At 38.3% G+C, this 20490-nt stretch overlaps 1 protein-coding gene across 2 annotated transcripts; it reads right to left on the reverse strand.

The window, feature by feature from the left end:
• Window positions 1-957: 957 nt before the first annotated feature.
• hmgcs1 (3-hydroxy-3-methylglutaryl-CoA synthase 1 (soluble)) lies at window positions 958-17697 on the reverse strand. Of its 2 annotated transcripts, none has more exons than XM_088629187.1 (10): window positions 17543-17697; window positions 12695-13152; window positions 12116-12241; window positions 9440-9604; window positions 8906-9074; window positions 7522-7692; window positions 5296-5402; window positions 4916-5041; window positions 3571-3728; window positions 958-1439 (listed from the first exon to the last, which is right to left on the reverse strand). In XM_088629187.1, exons 2-10 carry the CDS (start codon window positions 13140-13142, stop codon window positions 1350-1352), a joined length of 1560 nt encoding a protein of 519 aa, XP_088485313.1. In that variant the 5' UTR covers window positions 13143-13152; window positions 17543-17697; the 3' UTR covers window positions 958-1349. The 2 variants fall into 2 exon arrangements, with proteins under 2 accessions (XP_088485313.1, XP_088485312.1); XM_088629186.1 differs by lacking the exon at window positions 17543-17697 and adding an exon at window positions 14620-14726.
• Between the last annotated feature and the right edge of the window lie 2793 nt (window positions 17698-20490).

Here is a 20490-nt window from a genome sequence, read left to right on the forward strand (position 1 = left end):
AAGCAAAAGATTTTGTGTTTTCGAATAATAATAATTCTTAAATAACCAGACACTTAGTTCTGGAGATGCTCACAAGGTCATTAACTGGGCTTTGTTTTAGTTTTAGTCTTAAATGTTTACTAACAAGATGGCAGTAAGAACCACAGACTTTGTTTTAGTCAAAAAAAAAAACAAAGAATAATACCAGCTACCTTCAAATGACTAACTCATTTTAAATGACCTCCACAGTAAAGTGACTTCACTCATTTTAAAAAGCGGACATGCACAAAAATGTGAATCAACATTTTCCCCTTTTCACAATGAGACCCGTCCTGGCTTGGCAGAACTCCAATGCTGTTGCAACTCCAGAAAAAAAGAGAGAATTACAGATTTTGTAAGATTACAATGTGAAGCAGATCTGAGAAAGACAAAAAATGTACTTCCCCATCTTAAAAAGGGAAATACTTTATCTTGCATAATTTAATAAAAATGAACTTTTTCTCAGAGATCTTTACAAGATATTAAAACACAAAAGAAACTTCACTAACACTCAATTTCTTCCATGCAAACTTTCTTTAGTCATTCACAGCTGATGAAGACAACTTAATTGATTCACGGATTCACCTGATGCCTTGGACTGCTATCCATCAATGGTCATGCACTGAAGATGGACATTCTTATCTGCCTGAGGTGATCATGGCTTAACCTCACTGGTGACAACATGCGTCTTGAAATAATGAAAACCTTATATTTTGCTCCACAGTGTTCAATAAGCAAACGTACAGCATGTGAATATTATTAATGCTTATGACAGTGAGTTTGTATAACATGCTGAAACTTAACTGCTCACAGCATGGTAGATTCCGTTTTAATGTTAGCAAATACTCACATGCCTCAACCTTTCAATTTTCTAAGTCATGGGTGAAAAGAAAGCCCTACAAGTCCTTACTGTATATTCTCATTAATGACATCTGTAGCTGCTTAAATGAACAGAGAATTTAATGTATTAAGCAGGATCTGAAGATACAGCTAAATAACACAGCTCATTGTTTTCATAATGTGTAGGAGTATTCTTTATTTTCCTTAATGCTGCCATGCCATGACTTACACACCTTAGGTGTACCTTAACATTAAACAACAAAAACAATTTTGGCATGGCTAAGGCAACCACCAGCTGAATCATCTACTTATTGTAATTAAAAAGCTTAATTATATGTACATACACATCTACTTTACAGAAAATACACTTTTGTGCAGTTGTTTCATGTAGCACAACATTGAAAGGTAGATGGGTTTCTTTAGTTCTTTCATATTTTTTGTCTTTTTGACATGGTAATCTTAAATCAGGTTTATACCTCACAGAGGTAATGTCAATGCTCTCCATTGCTAATAGCAACCATTTCAGGTCCTGTGGTAACAGCAGGAATCCGTGGTACTTTCTTAGCGGGGCTGGGTATGTGCTGCAAAAGAAGAACAGAAAGCAAATGAGGACATAGCACAGCTATATCATATCATCAATAGTGCACCTAAAGCTAAAATAAGTCTTGCTGGGGATCGCCTTGGATTTTCATTATAGCTGTATTTGCTGCTTGAAAGAACCTTCTCTATTCAGCTCTATTCAGGTGTCAGCTCCAGGGTGCTAAAGATCTGTGCGGACCAACTGGGTTCAGTGCTGCAGTACATCTTCAACCTCAGCCTGAGATTAGAAAAGGTTCGATGCTCTGGAAGACATCTTGCCTGGTGCCAGTACCCAAAAAGGGGCACCCTAAAGTCTTGAATGACTACAGACCAGTGGCACTTACATCACACCTAATGAAAACTCTGGAAAGGCTTGCACTGGACCACCTCAGAACCCTGGTGAGTACAGCACTGGACCCCTTGCAGTTCGCCTACCGGTCACACCTGGGAGTGGAGGATGCAGTCATCTATCTGCTACACAGAGCTAACTCTCACCTGGAGAAGACGCGGAGCATTTTGAGAGTTATGTTCTTTGACTTCTCCAGTGCCTTCAACACCATCCATCCACCTTTACTGAAAGATAAGCTAAGGGCGGCGCAGGTGGACACTCCCCTGCTGTCCTGGATTATAGACTATCTGACCTGCAGGCCACAGTACGTACGGCTACAGAGCTGTGTGTCCGAACAGATTGTTAGCAGTACTGGGGCTCCACAGGGGACTGTCCTTGCTCCATTCCTGTTCACCTTTTACACCTCTGACTTCAGGTACAACTCTGAGACATGTCATCTGCAGAAGTTTTCGGATGACTCTGCAATTGTGGGGTGTATTAGAGATGGGAGGGAGGAGGAATATAGGAGCCATCATCTTAACCATCTCTAGCTTAACACCAGCAAGACCAAAGAAATTATCTTTGACTTTCGAAGGAATAAGTCTCCGCTGAACCCTGTTTCCATCCAGGGTGAGGACATAGAGGGCGTACATTCCTACAAGTACTTAGGGGTACACCTGGATGATAAGCTGGAGTGGTCTGGTAACACTGATGCCCTGTACAAGAAAGGTCAGAGCCAACTCTATTTTCTTAGGAGACTCAGGTCCTTTGGCGTGTGTGGAACACTGCTTCACATTTTTTATGAATCAGTGGTGGCGGCGGCCATCTTCTACGCTGTGGTGTGCTGGGGCAGCAGCATCATGACAAAAGATGCAAATAGGCTCAATAAACTCATCAAGAAGGCTGGCACTGTGTTGGGGATGAGCCTTGACCCCATGGAGGTGGTGGCTGAGAGGAGAATGCTGACCAAGCTCACAGCCATCATGAACAACACCTCTCATCCGCTTCATGGGACTGTTACTGGGCAGCGGAGCACATTTAGCAATAGACTACTCCAGCTACGGTGTTCAAGGGAACGTTTCCGCAGGTCTTTCCTCCTGGCAGCTGTCAGGGTGTATAACGCTGCCCTAGGCTAGGACTGTTAGCCCTTCATTTGCTCCTCTATGGACAGCATGTTTACTCCATTGTACTTTTTGGACAATCAGTCTGTATAAACCTATGCACATTTTGCACATATTTTATTGTTTTTTCAGTGACTATGATCAGCACATTTTGCACACACCTATGTATTTATTTTTATTTATTTTGTTTGTCTTTTGTTTTATAACTATTCTGATGTTGCTTGTCTTGGGCTGGACTGCTGTAACATATCAATTTCCCTACGGGATTAATAAAGTATTATCTATTCCTTTAATATTTTGAAAGGTGCAGCAAAGTCGTCCTTCAGTCGTCACCTGCTGAGGGCTCAAAGATTAAATTCTTTAACTGCCCATGACAGCTCACTGTTCAGTTTCTAAGATAGTTTCTGTTTTGTAGACTCTTTGTGGCTCTCATTTGCTTTGCATTTACAAGGCACTGCTGACTGGAAGACACTGATGACCATTAATTTGGTACACCGAGTATACATCACGGGGTGCTTCCCATGATATTTTTTATTCCTTTTAATGTATATTACTAGCAATTACAATGGATGAATAATGTGAACACTTGTACATTAGTAAAAAATACTTTATGACCCATTATTAATATTGATCACGGCAATTATAAGCATGTTAATATTTTGAAATAATATAAATTTTCCATACCTCTGTAGCTGTAGTAGAATGAACCAGTCCAGCTTCCAGGGGTCCATCTTCGTTCAAGGGTCGTCTAGCATACTGCCTGCGATATTTTTCATCAACTCGTGTCAGGTACCAGGTGCCAGGGAACAGATCATCCACTGAGCCCTGAGGTATGTAGTTTGCTGAAGGAGAAAGTAGAAGAAAGGAATATCCAGTTAATTGTTCTGAATTAATCTAAAATCAGTAACTTTCTGTTATCTCAACTGTTCATTAGAATACAGATACTAAAAGTCTTAAATAACAGGAAGTACTTTGTAAAGGCACACTGCACACATGCCAGGATCAAAAGAAAACTAACCCATAAACCAATTGCAAATTATAAATGCCTTATTTTAGAGTAGCTTTTAATAAAGAAAGCCTAATATAGTATTTTCGACACAGTGAAAACCAACCATGAAATACTGGTTTTGTAATTTTTGATTGGAGAGTGGGATGATGATTTCATGTGGGTAATAGCTTCATGACTCAAAAAAAATCATGACTCACGAATGTTCATCCTTTTTGACATAGCTGCTAAGTCCAGTTACAAATGAGAGGAGTCATTCTGCTCGTCTAGCCTGTTTGGTAGTTAGTCAGTAACGGATCCAGGGATCTCATTTGTTTCTTGAAAGAAACCAGGGTATCCAGCATCATGATAACATGACCAAATAGACTAATCAGTATTCCCACTGGGCTTTGAGTAAAGAAGTACCCCCTCTTCACTTCACTTCTTTTCACTTGTGCTCTCTGATTTGTGTTTCACAGTTATTGTTTAAGCAGTTCACTGGGGTTGAATTTGACAATGCCTTTGAGGGTTATAAATACTTATAGTCATCACTGTTCAAAACCTAAAAGATATAGTTCTTCAGTCTGTAAGTGTAGGACATTCCCTTAAGCTCCAGAATGTTTCTGATTTCTCGTCTCTGAACGGAAAAAAGCAGCAATATCTGTCCTAGAACATGGTAACCAAAATTCTAAATGAGGCCTTACTAGCCTGATATTCAATTTTAACTTAACATCCCTTGATTGAAATGCAAATGTTTTACAAAACATCACGTTTTTACCTTTATTTACTTCCCCACATAGAGAGTAATTTAAGTCACTTAGACACACTTAATGTGTAACACAATTACTGCTGTTTACAAAAGGTGTGCATTTTCCTTAAATCTGTTAAAATGCTTTAAGAAAAACATTAATTAACTTGATAATACATCACACAGCAAAGAATATGTTGGAGATCTGTATATTTTCAGTGCCTTCGACTTCAAACGTAAGTGAAAAATATGTCCTGCAGAGAAATGAAGCAGAATGTGTGAAGTTACAGAAATACCTAGGTGATGAGTGTCCTCTCTCAGCTTCATGTTCTCTGCAAAGACCTCTGGCGCTACTTTTTTTCTGGAGTCCAGACGGGCCTGGAGATCACACAGGCTGGCAGTCAGCTTGTCTAGCGATGAGCCTGAATGATAAACATGGAGAAGTAATCTTGAGAAGTAATTTGTGCATTTTCAATAAAGACTGTTTCCAATGGAAAATTTTTAACAGTGTTAAAAAAGTAGAAATCAAGATTCAAAAGAGGATCTGTGGGGACTTCCTATTTTGGTTGGGTATCTTTCACTACTGCTGTGAAATGCACAAAAGCTGAAATTGACAACAGTAAAAAAAATCAGTGACACACAAATTTCCATCATGCATGCCTTCTTATTAACTCACCAGGCGTGGCGTCTTGAGTGACTCGTATGGAGTACAATGTAGCAGCAAAGCCCGAGCCATAGGAAAACACTCCAATCCTCTGGCCTGCTAACTGCTGAGGAGTGTGCCTGTTGAAATCAAGCCATTCCAGGTCTCATTAACAGAACTCTTTTTATATTCACTGACCACCACTTGCACCTCTCATTAAAAATTTACACATTCCACTACTAAAATCCCTAGACACCTCTTTCATTCTCAGGCTTTTGTTGTTTTATTTAATAAGAGGTTTAATGCTATTTGTTTCAAGAATTAAGCAATTTGTCTCTTGCCAATTTCAATAAGTTTGATAATACAGCTTACCCACCCAACTTGTCTGAAATTAAAGCTTCTATCAGAATGCTGAACAAATAAGGCCACATGATCATTTAGTTCAGTGATCCTGGTCATGAACACTGAGTTCTCAATTATTTAAAGGGGAACTGCAATGCTAATTTCATATTTCAGTATTCGTATGAGTGCATTTCAAACCGCAATAAAAGTAAAATGTACACGGTAACCTGTAAAACTCCCAATTCACATCACAAAATAGACAACATTAAGGTATGCGAAATGCCAGGATTGTGATTCAGAATGAGGCAAAAAAAAACTTTCGGCGATGTTTGCAGCCCTATGACATTGTAAACAAGCAGGATTGTGAATACATCCAATAGAAATATTGCTTTTGATCATGCCGACAAGTACTTCTTACTTTTTAACTCTGCATGCAGATAATGTTTGAACATTTCTGTGGTGAAATGTAAGAGCACATACAGTAAGTACAAGTTGTGCAGCAGACATCGCCTTACATTAGTCATTACAAAGACTAGTGAGCAGGAAGGGCCACATCATGTCACATTTTTTGAGAACTCGAATGCCGGTCTGTGACACAATGGCGACTAACAGTACTTTCACAAGTTCACGATTTTGTGCTTAATTTGAAAATTTCTTCTATAACATCAATTAATTTATTTTGTTACCAAGATTTAATAACCAGTCTGAGGAATTGGGACTGCAGTTCCCCTTTAACTGAGACAGTTCTCCTCTCTAAATTGAGATTAGCAAGATCTTTAGACAACTTTTGAAGATGCTTATAAAACACTGTGGAGATTTAGGACCACAACTGAAAACAACTTCACTTGACCAATCCAATTTAATTTTTTTAAAATCCTTTCTTATAATACATAAAAGTGGACGAAGTGTACTATTTGCAGTGTCTCTTTCTATAAAAATATGGTTCAAATTTCAAATACTAGTTTTGCCTAGACATGATTACTGTGTTTTAGTAAAAAGCAAGGTTATTAATATTAATAAACGCAACTAAAAAAAGGTCTGGTTCAGCGTCACACATACTGCCAATACCAAATGCTAGCAGTTTAAAACCACAAAAGCAGTTAAACTGAAACTGCACATAGTAGGTATAATATCATATTGCTCCGTTCACTATTTGTATCTGACTTTTTGTCCCTGTTTTTTTCCCACGTTGTTAAACCTTAATAAAATGATTTGAACTAAAAGCTGATTCACCTGTTTTTGTAGGTCTCAATAAGGTGCTAACTGACCACAACTAGGATCAGGATCTTAAACACAACTCCTATTATAAGCTACATAGCCGTAACACTCTCAACTCAGATGAGTTAGAAATGTAACCAGATTTTATTAAGCAAATATCTTGTGTAACCAACTGTAAGACAAAATATAATGTAAAAAGTAACTGGGTTAATTCAGGAATGTCCAATCCCACACACACCTGTTGTTTTTCATTCTAGCAAAGCTTAATTACCATTTAGAATTTTTCATTGAATTAACAAGTCACTTCTTTGAAATATTTGGATTGATTTCAGTATTGAAAATCAGAACTGATTTTAAATGCAACATCCTACATGTTTAAGAGCTGAATACAGTCCACCAGTTCAAATTAATCCTATTATTCAGATGTGGGGGGGGGTCAGATGTGTAACTGAGAGCTTGTGGTTCTTATCCTTATTTAATTTTAGGTGGTGACTAACCTTTCATTTTTATCTCTGTTACTGTTTCATCTGTATTACTTTTTTCACATTTCATAGGCCCAGCAGGTGTGTGGGGATCCCCTGGTTCAATAGATTGGAACAGAAAACCAGAGGGCACAAGTCTCTCCGGGAACAGAGAGACCAATACCCCTACTCCATTCATTTACTTTTTGAAATTCTTCACTCTGGGAACTTCACTTACTGTGCAATCACAGAGGCCAAGCAACCATAGACAGATGGTGTGTACATATTGCCATTCTGATTTGAGAGCAGGAGAGATGCCTTTGTTTTCTGTTCAAACATCTCAGCACTAGCTTTCATAAATGCCTTCTCCACATCGCGATCAAAATACGTGTCCTCCAGCTTCACATCCCTGGATAATAAAATCAGAACAGAAAGGTTTATTTTACTCCTCTTTGCTACACCTACTGGATGTATTCTGCAATTACAATAATAAAGGTATGTAGCTCTTTCTATTGAAACTGATTTGAGACAACACAATCCATCACCAGGTAGATGCTGCACATTGGTGCTGGTGGAGGGGAGTCCCTATTACCTGTAAAGCGCTTTGAGTGGAGTGTCCAGAAAAGAGCTATATAAGTGTAAGCATTTATTATTATTATTATTATTACCAGAACAACTCACTTTTCCAGTTCTTGAACAGACTATTTCAAACCATGTGAGAACTCCTTATTGAATCAGACTGCATGGATTCCAGTGAATCCATTGAGGATGTAACTACACATGTATAATTACAAGAACTGTGGAGGAGAATCATCATGAACAGAATGATGCTCAATTGTGTGAAAGCACATTAGACAAGGGGTCCAGCTCTTCAATAAGCACTAACCCCACAGGCACAAGGAAGTGGGTTTACTCAAGTTAAACTCTAGACCAGAATTAGTCTAAAAAATAACACTTGCAAAAGTCATGCAACAGTCAAAAAGTCAAGAGGTTAACGCCAACAGGAAATTACTTTCATTCAGTCTTTATGAAAGGTGCTGCGGAGACGGAAGTCTATTTGCAAAGCAGGTACAAGAAAACACTTAAGTGAAACTCCCTGCTTCCAACTGTCCTCAAGGATCACTCACTTTTGGACTGGAAGAGCAGTCATTAATGTTTTACTATAAAGTTTCTGCTTCTCATTTTTGGACTGCCATGCTATGAGTCCTATACCTCCAAGTAATATAACCATTGTGTGATATAATCTGTATAGCCTTCTGAGTGAACCCACCCAAACCTAACCAAAATTTGTAGTTGGCGGAAGGAATCCCCATCACTATGCAAGAATACGTAAGCTCTTCACACAGACATGGGCCAAACGCTGGAATCAAAACCAAGTTCTTGGAGATCTGAGATAGAGGTGCTAACCACCATGTTCTCAGGAGAATAGGACAGCAAAACAAGTTTGTTTTTACTTAAAACTTGAGCAGGATTAGGCATTTAGGTCCCAGAGAAAAAGTGAAACTAGAGTGGAACCATTTTACAGGCATTAAGGTGACATCAAAGGCAGACCCACTGAATTCCTAACATGATTAGTAAGGCTAAAAAATCATTACAAATGAGAGGATATCATTCAGACATACCTGAAAGCCTCCATCCCACTGAAGACACCATTCTCCGTGTTGGGGTTGGGGTCACTGAGGAAGTCGTTGAGCAGCAGACGAGATAAAGACTTCTGTACCAGTTTGCAGTAGGGAGAGTGGAAGGTCATAAAGCCAAAATCATCAAGACTAAAACGCTTATCAGTTCCCTCTGCAAATAAAACACCAGAAACAGAAAAAAAATTGTGTTTTGGACATTAACAACCAGGGCCTGTGCCCTTAAGGAGTCACAGGACAAGAAAATGTAGAAGAAAGATTCAGAGCGAATTCTTCCTTTCAGTTGCCACAGTTGACAAACTTTTAAGTCATTCTCTGTATTTAAAAGTAACTTGCAATCCTTTTTACATATTTAAAATAAACATTTTCAAAGTACATTAATCTTTTTCAAGAACAAAACATATTTCGCATATAAAGCATTTGTCCTTTCAAGACTACGTTTTACAATGCATTTGCTCTGAAACAGTTCCAAATTTAATTAATAAGTACGTAGTACAGGACAAAAGAAAAATTGCTCACCTTTTTGCCACTGTGCGTGGATTTTATTGCGGAACACTTCGTAGCACCTATCTAATGCACTGATGTAGCACTGAATAGAAAGCTTGCCATCAACCACTGGATATTCTGAAACCATGTTAGGCTTGTAGAAATCATACGCATGCTGCATGTGAGTCCCACGAATACCTAAAGAACAGACAAGGAGGAAAGGGACATTAAAAGAGACTCAGGGTTCCCTTCCCTCCAACTAAAACAAAGATTCAACATTAAAGACTTTGAAAATTGTACCATTACCTTCATATAGAAAGGCTTGAAAGTTCTTGACAATCGTTAGTGATAATATTTAAATTAAAATTAGATTGTGGAAGCCAAGCAGTTCACATTTAAGAGATTAGGATATGATTTAAGTTTGACAATGATGAGACAAAAGATTTTTAGATCTTTATAGAAAGTACACACCAACACACCTTCACTGTCCCAAGCTGCTTTTGCACTAATTTTTATGTACATTTGAGCATAGCAAACATTTCCATGCCTGATTTTTTTTAATTACAAATGTATACACATTTTTTAAAGCAAGTATTTTTCTACAAGCCTTGAATGTTCAAACAACCATTTTATGAGTGACGCAAGGTGGATGTCAGCAAAAACTGCAAACTAAACTAAAATGTTGACTGTATAAGCATTCACTCACTTTTCTTTGGCAAACCTAAATTAATTCAGATGCACAAAATTGCTAAGATAAATCATACAATTAGCTGAATGGCTTCTATGTACAGCAATAGCAGTCTACATAACAGCAGAATAACAGGGGGTCCCAGCTTAACATCGCCACAATTTTACATCATTGACTTTTTGTGACCGTAGACATAAAAATTCCCAGACTTTACATCTAAAGAACATAACATCCACCATACGAAGAAAATTCAGAGCGTAAAAAAAGGCAGATATAATGATTTTACTAGACAACATTGTTTTGCATTACATAAAAATCATTCTGAATATACTATATATATTAAAAGTTTGTCTTTTCTATGCCCCAACTTTGCATTCTCTAAAAGCAAAACGCCCTAACAAATCAGTTTAAAGAAACACCGAGAAGCATTAGCAGACTATGTTGCTGTTGCTAGATAAGATATAAGTAATTTTACTCTTTACTGTATTGGATGCTCTTATCATATTTACAGTATTTAATGAATCTTTATATAGTAATACTGGATATAAAAATGTCGCTTTGTAGTGCTTTTATCTTATTATGTATTGTACGTATGCGATACATCTCCCACTGCTTAGTCTCTGTGTCGTATGCACGAGTTCACACACAAAATCTCTCAAACACTTAAATGAGCTCTCTCTCATTCATTGTTAATTTCCAAATTCTAAGTGTTTCTAAAATATTTCAAACGCATTCAAATTATATTTAAGTGTCTAACTTAATGGGTCATCCCAGTATTCATTCTGTTTACCCACAGAAAACAGGTATGTGCACTTCTGTCGACTTACATTGTCATGTCCCGGTCTCTATTACTGTTGAAATGCATTGATTCTTATGTTGCACTTAACATCCTCTGGGGAATACTTACATCCTCACAGTCCCCATTAATCCCCACTTAACATCTCTGTTTTATGGTCTCCATTAAGGATGATATATGGGGAAGTCCTGAACATCCGCTTTCTAAAGGTCACCAGGTTAGGTAGTGAATTTCAAGCAAAGACGCAACCCTGAAGACCAAGGAGTTTTCAAAACAACTTTGAGATAAAGTTGTAGAATGTCACAGATTAGGAGAAGCGTATATCCCTTTGAGTACAGTGAAATCAATCGTTAAGAAGCAGAAGGTGTATTGTACCACCTAGACACTGCCTTGCTCAGCCTGTGATTTGGAGCTGAACAGCCAGACAAGAGGAATATTGGTTAGGGATATGACTGTGAGGCCCATGACAACTTTTAGTGGCTGAAATAGAAGAAATGACTCAGAAATACTCTAGTCACTCCACAAAAATTAGCCTGTATGACACAGTGGTAAACCCATCTCAAATGCCATGAAGTTTATAACGAAATGATACTGCAAACATACGATAAAAGATCTTGTGATCGGATGAGACAAAATTGGAATATTTCAGTCTAAATACAAGTCAGAGCTTGAGCAAGTTTGGGAAAAAAATGGGAGTAAATTGCACCATCCTGCAGTGAAAAGTTGGTTGACATCCAGGAAGATCTGCAGCAGTAATTGTTGCCAAAGGTCTGTTGTGTCAGGTGGCTAAATATTTTTGCAATCAACATTTTAGTTTTACATTTTTCTTTACAGTATTGCGGACATTTAAATTCTTTTATTCATACAAGTGTTCAGCTTCAGCTATCACCTTCTGATATCAACTTTTAAATGGCACTACAGTATGTTTATTTTAATATTTTAATAATAAGTGTAAGAAAAATGTAGTTAGTGTGATATGTTACTTGAAAATTTTCCTATCCTTTATTAGCAATGTGTCTCATTTTGCTACAGCATCTAAACAAGGAACATTTTTCAGTAGCATATCGCACTACCTGCATTTTTCTCATACTGGCTGGCCAGTCACCTAGAATAAACTGATGTGAAACAACTTCTTAAATGTAGACATGAAAAATAACAACAGCGTGGAAGGAATTCTTTTATATATATTACACACATTTGTTTGCTGCAGTTCTTGGTGACCTACCTCTCTCAAAAGCTAGTGGGGCATTAGGTCCCACAAGCATGGCTACAGCTCCAGCACCCCCTGTCGGCCGAGCACTTCCTGTGGCATAAACAGCGATGTCTCCTGCCACTACCAGCGCATAACGCCCTGCAACACGAAACAGAAGCTTAATTCCAGACTCTCATTTCTGTAGACCAAAGTTAACTTCCCATGACTTTCCACAAAGCAAGGATAAAAACGCTAATCATAACACGGAACTATTTAATAGCATTATTAACAGAATTTCCTTAAAATGACCTTCAAGGGCAAATTGTCAGCCAAAGCACTTAGCCTTTTTAAAGTATTTTTTAAAGCATTTTTCCCCAAAGGCATTCTACTTGCAGAACATTTCTACGAATCACGGGTTAAAGCACTGACAGAATCTGCACTTTAATTTTCTATTATTAAATGAATTCTGAAATCTGAACCTGAAATTATTTCAATTTCATCTCTACCTAGATAAAACAAGGTGCTTTATTCATTGTAGAGCTCAATGCAGGGAACAAGAAACTATCAACTTGAGGTTCAGAATTTAATTCTATGAATACAGTGCTTGCTTACCATCCCAGGAGCTAGACTCCACCCAGTTGACTGCATTAAAAAGGGCAGCTGTGCCGCCATAACAGGCATTGGTGGTGTCGATGCCTTCAACATCCGTGTTCCCAGACTCCTCAAACAGCTGCATCAGCACAGTCTTCACCGACTTGGACTTGTCAAAGATGGTCTCAGTACCCACCTCCAGTCTGCCCACACTGTCATAGGAAAGGCAGTTTCTCTCCATCAGTTGCTGGACCACAGTCAGGCACAAGGAATTGATGTCCTCACGGTCTGTGCAGAAGCCCATTTTGGCCTGACCCAGGCCAATCGTATATTTCCCGGCTGACACGCCATCAAACTGCTCCAGTTCAGCCTGGTCCACATACTGAGAGGGAAAATACACCTCCATTGCAACAATTCCCACATCCTTGGGCCAGCCAGCTTCACCGTTAGCTGGAACAGATCCAGGCATCTTGGCAGAGCTGTAGTGGGGTGGGTGGGGGTGGGGGGAGAGTAAAAAATTAAGCAAGTGATACACCAATTCACTTTATTTTTCTTCACTGTGGACATGACCCTGATAGTTTGCAAGCAAACTCTGAATAGGAAGCAATTGTTTCAGTACTTCACACAGGCCTTTGCTCTGGTATCAGATGGTTGTTTGACAAATCTTAAACATCTGGTCATTCTTTTCATTACTGCCAAGCCTTAGTGACTATTTAGAACATTTTTTTTAATCATAGTTGCTTTCAGGGAAGGTTCTTCGAATGGTTCATCAAATGGTTGTGCTTTGACAACCCCGTGACAGAGTGATTCATTGCACTTAGTCCGGAATCGATCTGGCCGTTCTGCCAAATATTAAGGCTCTTACATGAGACATCTGCTTCTTGCTATAGTAACACTCATCCTTAACTGTACAGTTCCAATGCATTGACTGAAACTACTGAAAATCCAATTAACGCAGGAGATCGCAATGAATGACTGTTTTTGTTGTGAGACTCAGCTCACCACCAAAAATAAAATGAAAAGGAGGATCTATATTTATGGTGAGTATAAGAAGTGCTGACTGTTACCATGCTTTGTCTCTCACATTCACTCTTTGATGTATTATAAGCTATAGTTACCTAAACCCAATACTTCGATGAGGTGGCATATTACTGTAGTTAGTAGGCCAGTACTGTTTAAGCAGTTCCAAGAAATAAAACACAAAACATTGCTAAACATCTAGAAATAATGTTTAGTGGCTATTTAACATTTTAAGATATTTAAAGATATGTAATATAAAATACATAGCAAAAGAAAAGACAGCTATCTTAAACAATTATTTCTTAATATAAGAGTTTCAGGTTCGCCTAAAAAAATAAATTTCTGTAATCTTTGCCCTCTGGGATACAGTACCAGTCAATTGTCCAAAGTACAAAGTTTGCTTTTAAAATCAGCCGAAAACAAGCCCATCTGTTGCACAAATAAAATTCCAGTAACACGCAGTTCTAAAACTAGAGTAAAGGTCGTCTCGCAATATTCAAGACGACCTTTTACCTATAAATCAAGTTTACTCTCTCGGAAACACAATGACCTCTTATGGAATACTTCTGCTAACAGCTGTGCTTTCTAAACGGTGTAGACGAACTACTCAGTCGGCAGATATCGCTTGAAAAAAAGCTAAAGGTTCCGAATCGCCAATTATTTATATTGTAACTTCCCTGCATCGACACACCATGATTGAATGTCTTTAATCACACGTATCAAATTAAGCAAACTGAACTTTGTTTTCGAATGTAAAAAAAAAATATTGTGCATCTATTAAACTGTTTTTTTCCTGACCTCCACCCACGGTAAAGATTCTTCTTGTTACACATTTTTCCCAGAATAATGTACCAATTCAGCATTCTTTAAAAATGCTCATAATAACGTCCGTAAAGCAATGGTAAACTGTTAACGTTTCTTCTTACCTTATGATCATATAGCAGCGATAGGACGGAATACTAACCTTCCCTAAGCGAAGTCAACAACACTCACGTTACTGACCGGAAAAATAAAAGAGCGCACCAACTTCCGCAAGAACTGACGTCAAACTTCCGCCTGATTTTCACGTCTCGGCAAACTTTGCTATAGAATATTACACAGTGTTATGCCATGGTTTAAACAATCTTAACACTGGGAAATACAAAATCTCAAAATACAAGATTTCAAGAAAAGTATTCATTTCAAAATTTTAAGGCATTACGGCTGTTCAGCAGAAATACTGTGTTTCTTTTTAATCTTTCTCCCTATTTAAACCGACTGCTGAATCTTGTATCGTTTTTCGTTCTATAAAGCTAATTGCATTATGGTACTGAGAGCATTCCTTACAATTAATGTACCCCAACGAATTATTTGCACTATTTAACTTTTTTACAGTTCGGTAGTTCGGTAATTTGAATGTACGTTGCTTTTGACAATGGCGTCAGTTATATACAGTAATACAATTATGGCGTACAGCAAATGAACAATACCGAGTTGTTACAGCTCAGATACGGAAAGCTCTTAAGTGTGAGAAGCTCATATAAAAACGTCAGTCATTTCTGAAGATGAAATGCTTCTAATTTTCAACCAGAATAAGGCAAGGGGCAAACACATTTTTATTAGAAATAGCTGATATAATAAAAATACAGATTTTAAACAGATATATAATTGGCCAGTAGTAGTAACTAGTAAGTAAAGGCAACGCCAGAAAAGGGAGAAGTATTTAATTTTGTTGAATATGGCTGGGCACTTCACAAGGCGCAAGGATGTCTGATTCTGGAGGCCCAATATACAGATTTTCACTCCATCTCAGCTCTTAATTAGCTAAACCAGCTCGTTAACTGGCTGGACCAGTTTAACAGCTTCTCCCAGCCCTTCGGGTGCTGCTACTTTATTGAGACCTTGTAAACTCGCAGACATATCTCCATGGCATGAGGGTGTCCGATTTTGGTCCTGACGAGCCCCAGTCTAGCAGGCTTTATAGTACGCTATCAAATCCTCAGTTTCTAAAGGCTTGGAACTTTTTAAATGTGGACTGTTAAGCAAGAAGATGAGTAAGTTAGAAGAACAAGTAAAAGGTTTCTTGCATGCTGAAAAGAGAAGAAAGGAAACACAACATTTCGGCTGTGGAGCCTTCTTGGTGTCCCCAGCCCTCAAGAACAGAGTTCTCTTAATTAAGCAAGTAATGTATTCAATTAATCAATAATTTTCTGGCATTCCCAATCTTTTGAAAGATGTGACCTATAAAATTAACCAAATTGGTTAGAAAGGTCCCCTGATGGTGGCGGCACAATGGTTAGCATTGCTGCATCACAGTGTTTGGCCCTGGGTTCAGTTCAGACCTGGGAAGCTATCTGGGTTTTCTCCTGGTGCTTATGATTCCTCCCACGGTCCAAAGAGATACTGATTGATTATTTGGCTCATGGAAATATTGAACCTGGTGTGAGTGTGTGCCTGTGTCTATGTCTGTGTGCCCTGCAATGGCCTGCAGTCCTGTTCAGGGTGCACCCTGCCTTGCACCCATCACTTGCTGAATAGGCTCAGGCTCCCTGCCTACGCTGAACTGGAAGAAGTGGTTTGAAAATGGATAGGTAGATCCCTGGTGCTGGGGTTTTCATTCCAGCTGCCAGTCACATGATTGAACCCTTAAATGACCTAATGATAGGATTAACTGAAACTCTTTAATTATTCAGTCGATTGTAACATTATCATCATTTTACTTCAAACATAGCTTAAGCATTCCCGGCTTCTGGATAGATAAAACAAGAACGTGCAAAGTTCCAAATCAAGCAGCCCGTTAGTTCAAATAAGAATTCAATTACAGTAAGTAAAGAGCTTGGCTGGAATGACAGCCAGCAGGTCTGCGGGTCCTGCTTGAAAGCAGTCATTTCACAAAACCTATCACCACTCATTTTGGACTGTCTTATCTCGGTAGGTACCAGAAAGTTTACAAATCCAGAAAACCATTCATTCACGTCTGTAACACTTGAGCTTAAATTTAGAGTAATGTTTTACGCAGTTTTCTAAAAACTACAAAACTCCATTAGGATACAGACTGCATTCTGCATTACACAGTCATTGCTGTACTTGTTTTTTAAAGATAACTCGAGAAAGCAGCAGCGACTGAAGAGCTTCGCTGCTCAACTGGTCCCACACTTTAAAGAATCGGCTTAAACTTTATGACGCAGGGCTGTTAATATATTGGCGTTCATTGATGTCAGATTAATCTTTTTTCTTTTTCACGATTCCTAATGCGCAAATCTTTAACTTTAAGCCAAGCTGTGTTTCTGGGTATACGGATGAGTTCATGATTCAGCTCCTCATTTATTATTATTTGTTGTACATGTCTTGTGACAAGACATAAATGTAAGTCAAGCTGGTATCTGTCTATGTCTGTCTGCGTCATCAGAAGAATGATACTTGTAATAACATTAATACAACACATCTACAACACATAACAGCGCCTTAACAGCAACAGGAACATTAAACACAAACACCAGAACATTGGTGGAGTTATTAACAACTGTCGAACTAAAATAAACTGACATAAAATAAACTGATTAATTTCAAGTAACGTTTCAGCTTACTATTCTCCACCTAATCGAGGTTTTGCTAATGCTGCAATTCAATTTTTCATCATATCATCATATTAAGGTAATTATCTGAAGCTACACTCCATGAATGTCTGGTAAGATAAAGACAGTAAAAATGATAAAATAAATAATCTCAGGTGGTTTATATAAAGTTAAAAAAAAACTTTTTGTCTGAGAATGTCATTTTTAAATTATGTATCTTATACTATGTATCTTATAAATGTATCTTATACTCAAAGCTTCATTGTTTAACAAAATTAGTCTAAGATGTACTCACCTTATACAGGTATTCTTAAAAATTGCTGTAAAACTCTCGCACAGTCTTTAAAGTGTGCACAATTTAATAGTCCCAGCACCTCTGCTATATATAAGTCAAAACAGGCAGCACTTTTGGACTGCACCCCTTTTCCTGCTTGACTGGCTGAAGACCAATCAAATCGCGGATCTTGGTAGGCTCAAACTCGCTTTCAACCCGCCCCTTTCACTTCGCGGCCAATCACCGGCTCGGAAGGCGAGGCCCCGTGGAGCGCCGCTATGAATGGCTGAATGGTGTGAGTGAGTGACGGTATATGGTGAGAGAGCTGTAGCCAATCAGAAAGGGCGTCCGATTCCTGGCGAGGTAGTCAGAGCTGCTGTCGCTCGAATCCGCGAAGAAGCTGGGGAGGGTTTCCATGACGACGAGAGGCAGGATTTTCGAACGCATCACATCAGAGCATCTCTTAACACACCTCATGCGTCTCAAGAGTGAACTTTGTAACCAGAAAGAAAAAAAGGCTAACAAGTTTTATAATAAAATAACTTTAAGAATAAAACTAAAAGCCTCAACCGAAAAAGAAAAAGGTTTAAGCCTATGGTAAAAACCTGAACAACATACAACTCTTTTAGCTATTTTGGCATTGAAACCAATTGAAACCAGTGAAACTGTTTTGACCATTTTGATGTGCGAAAGCCCAGAAAAAACTACCCACTAGCTAGCCCTAGCTCTTGTGAACAAACTCCAGTATGTTCAAAATTCCTGAGCCATTCTAGTTAAAGTGGTCACGTTACTCCTATCCTGGAGTCCTTGAACTGGCTTCCTGTCAAGTTTCGTGTCAACTTCAAAATCCTCATGCTCACCTGTAAGACTCTGCAAGCCTTGACACCTCAGTACCTGTATGAGCTACTATCGTCCTACTCCCCGCCTCACAACCTTCACTCTTCTTATTCTGGTCTCCTATCTGTCCCCCCCATCAAGCCCGTCTACACTCTATGGGTGACAGGGCCTTCTCCTGTTATGCTCCAAAGCTCTGAGAGTCACTTTCTCTAAACTCCTTCAAATCCAAACTCAAAACCTTCTTCTTTAAAATAAAGAAGAGCTTTACTTAACTGATTCTGATTCTTTACCCCTCTGCTCCTACTGTATTCAGTACCACCATCTACTTTCTCCTCTCATTGTGTATTCTCATTGTCCATGTCTTGTGTTTTTTATTGTTGTTGTCATTCTGTAAAGCACTTTGAGAAGCCACCTTTAAAGGTGCTATATAAAATAAAGTGTATTATTATTGTGATATTTGTCAAATTATCTAAAGTAATGGCTACACTACTGTGTGTGTAATGTGGTGCAGTGGTTAGCATTGCTACTTGCTAGTGCTGGAGTCCTGGGTTCAATTCCAGACCTGGTGTGCTATCTGTGTGGAGCGTGTATGTTCTCCCAGTGTTCATGTGGGCTTCCTCTGGGTACTCCTGTTTGCTCCCACAGTCCACAGGCATACAGGAAGTGGCTAAATGGCTTCTGGGAAAACTGGCTCTGGTGTGAGTCTGTGCACTGTGATAGACTGGTGTCCCATCCAGGGAGCATCATGGGCTCCTGCTCCACCCCAACCCTCCACTGGATAAACCAGTTTAGAAAATGGATGGATGCGTATTTTAATTATTTGTTTTATACTCTTTCTTTACCAGCGATGGCCAACCTTTTTCCCACATCACGATCTTAGAGGTCTTACGAGTCCAATGTTAAATCATCAGCATCTAAAGACTTGGAAGTCAAGCTTTTGATCAATTCAGTCAGTGACAAACTGTGCCCCTTGATGGCTACAGATTACTGGTATTTGGATTTCCAATAGTCTTCAAACAAACTGATTATATCATCTCCTTAAAGTAACCACAGTGAAACTTGTATTCAGAAATGAATGACACAAGGGTGACCCAGGAAATCTACTGGAATGGGACTATCCAGGACTAGAGGGGATCCCCCTTGATCTGCAGCTTTGCACCAATGAGCCTGTAGGACAGGGGTGGGTCCCACTGATTGGCAAATGGCAAAAAATGTACTGTTCCAGTCAATTAAAGTGAGAAATAACACAAGCAGGAAAGAACAGCCCTATTGAAATCACAGCAATTGCAATGGAAATTGTTATTTCATTGTTTGGCAACCCATAAAAAAATATATGTTAAAAGCAGATGATGTTTCAATTCTTTGAACAAGCAACAGCAGCAATGGATGTGATAGCATAATGGTGGTTATCGTCACAAAACTTTATTTCCACAGATAAAACACAACATACAGCACAAACTAATGCATTTGAACAACAATAATTGAAGAGTTAGGAAACAAAGGATATAAGGAGTAAAAAACTGTGGAAAATATGAACAGTGCCATTGTTTGGGGAAAAAAGTTTTCTCTGGTGCTTTTATAATGCAAAGCCAATCAAGTGATTGCATGAGAAATGTTTTCCCAAAACATGAACAATCACCAGTCCAGACAGCCCTAAGCCCTAATTGACATCAAGAATGTTTCAACCAGAATTAACTTAAATAACAAATAATGTAACTATTCTCAATGGGATAGAAAGTTTGGAATATATAATAGATAGCAACTATTATTTTCTTTGGCAGCAAAGTGTACAAAGATTTATCTTTGAATGTTCCGACAGTGTTTGCATCACAATTGTTATCTGTTGATGTAGTTCTTGCATCCACTGATTTGTTATGAAACAAAAAGACATAATTGCACCTTCAAATAGCTGGTCTACCTGATTAAACTGAAAAAAAAAAACACTTCAGTTTCTACAATATTTCTCTTTGGAAGTGCAGTTATATATTGATATAGGACTATATATTTATATTATTCAAAACTATATATGTAATATCCATATATTAAAAAAATAACAAAAAGAAAAGTATTGTCACTCATTAGGTAATATCTTAATTTCTTTAATTTGTTCATTTTTTAATATTTGTTAATGT

Source organism: Lepisosteus platostomus, chromosome 4, assembly GCF_059453375.1.
Source record: "Lepisosteus platostomus isolate fLepPlt1 chromosome 4, fLepPlt1.hap1, whole genome shotgun sequence".
NCBI classification, from domain to species: domain Eukaryota; kingdom Metazoa; phylum Chordata; class Actinopteri; order Semionotiformes; family Lepisosteidae; genus Lepisosteus; species Lepisosteus platostomus.

What these genes read in the sequence shown, in the direction of transcription:
- hmgcs1 (XM_088629186.1), bottom strand. An exon ending in AGTGGGATGGAGGCTTTCAG is followed by an intron (nt 7,693 to 8,905) that starts GTATGTCTGAAT and finishes TTTATTATCCAG; the next exon opens with GGATGTGAAGCTGGAGGACA. An exon ending in CACTCAAGACGCCACGCCTG is followed by an intron (nt 5,042 to 5,295) that starts GTGAGTTAATAA and finishes TTTATCATTCAG; the next exon opens with GCTCATCGCTAGACAAGCTG.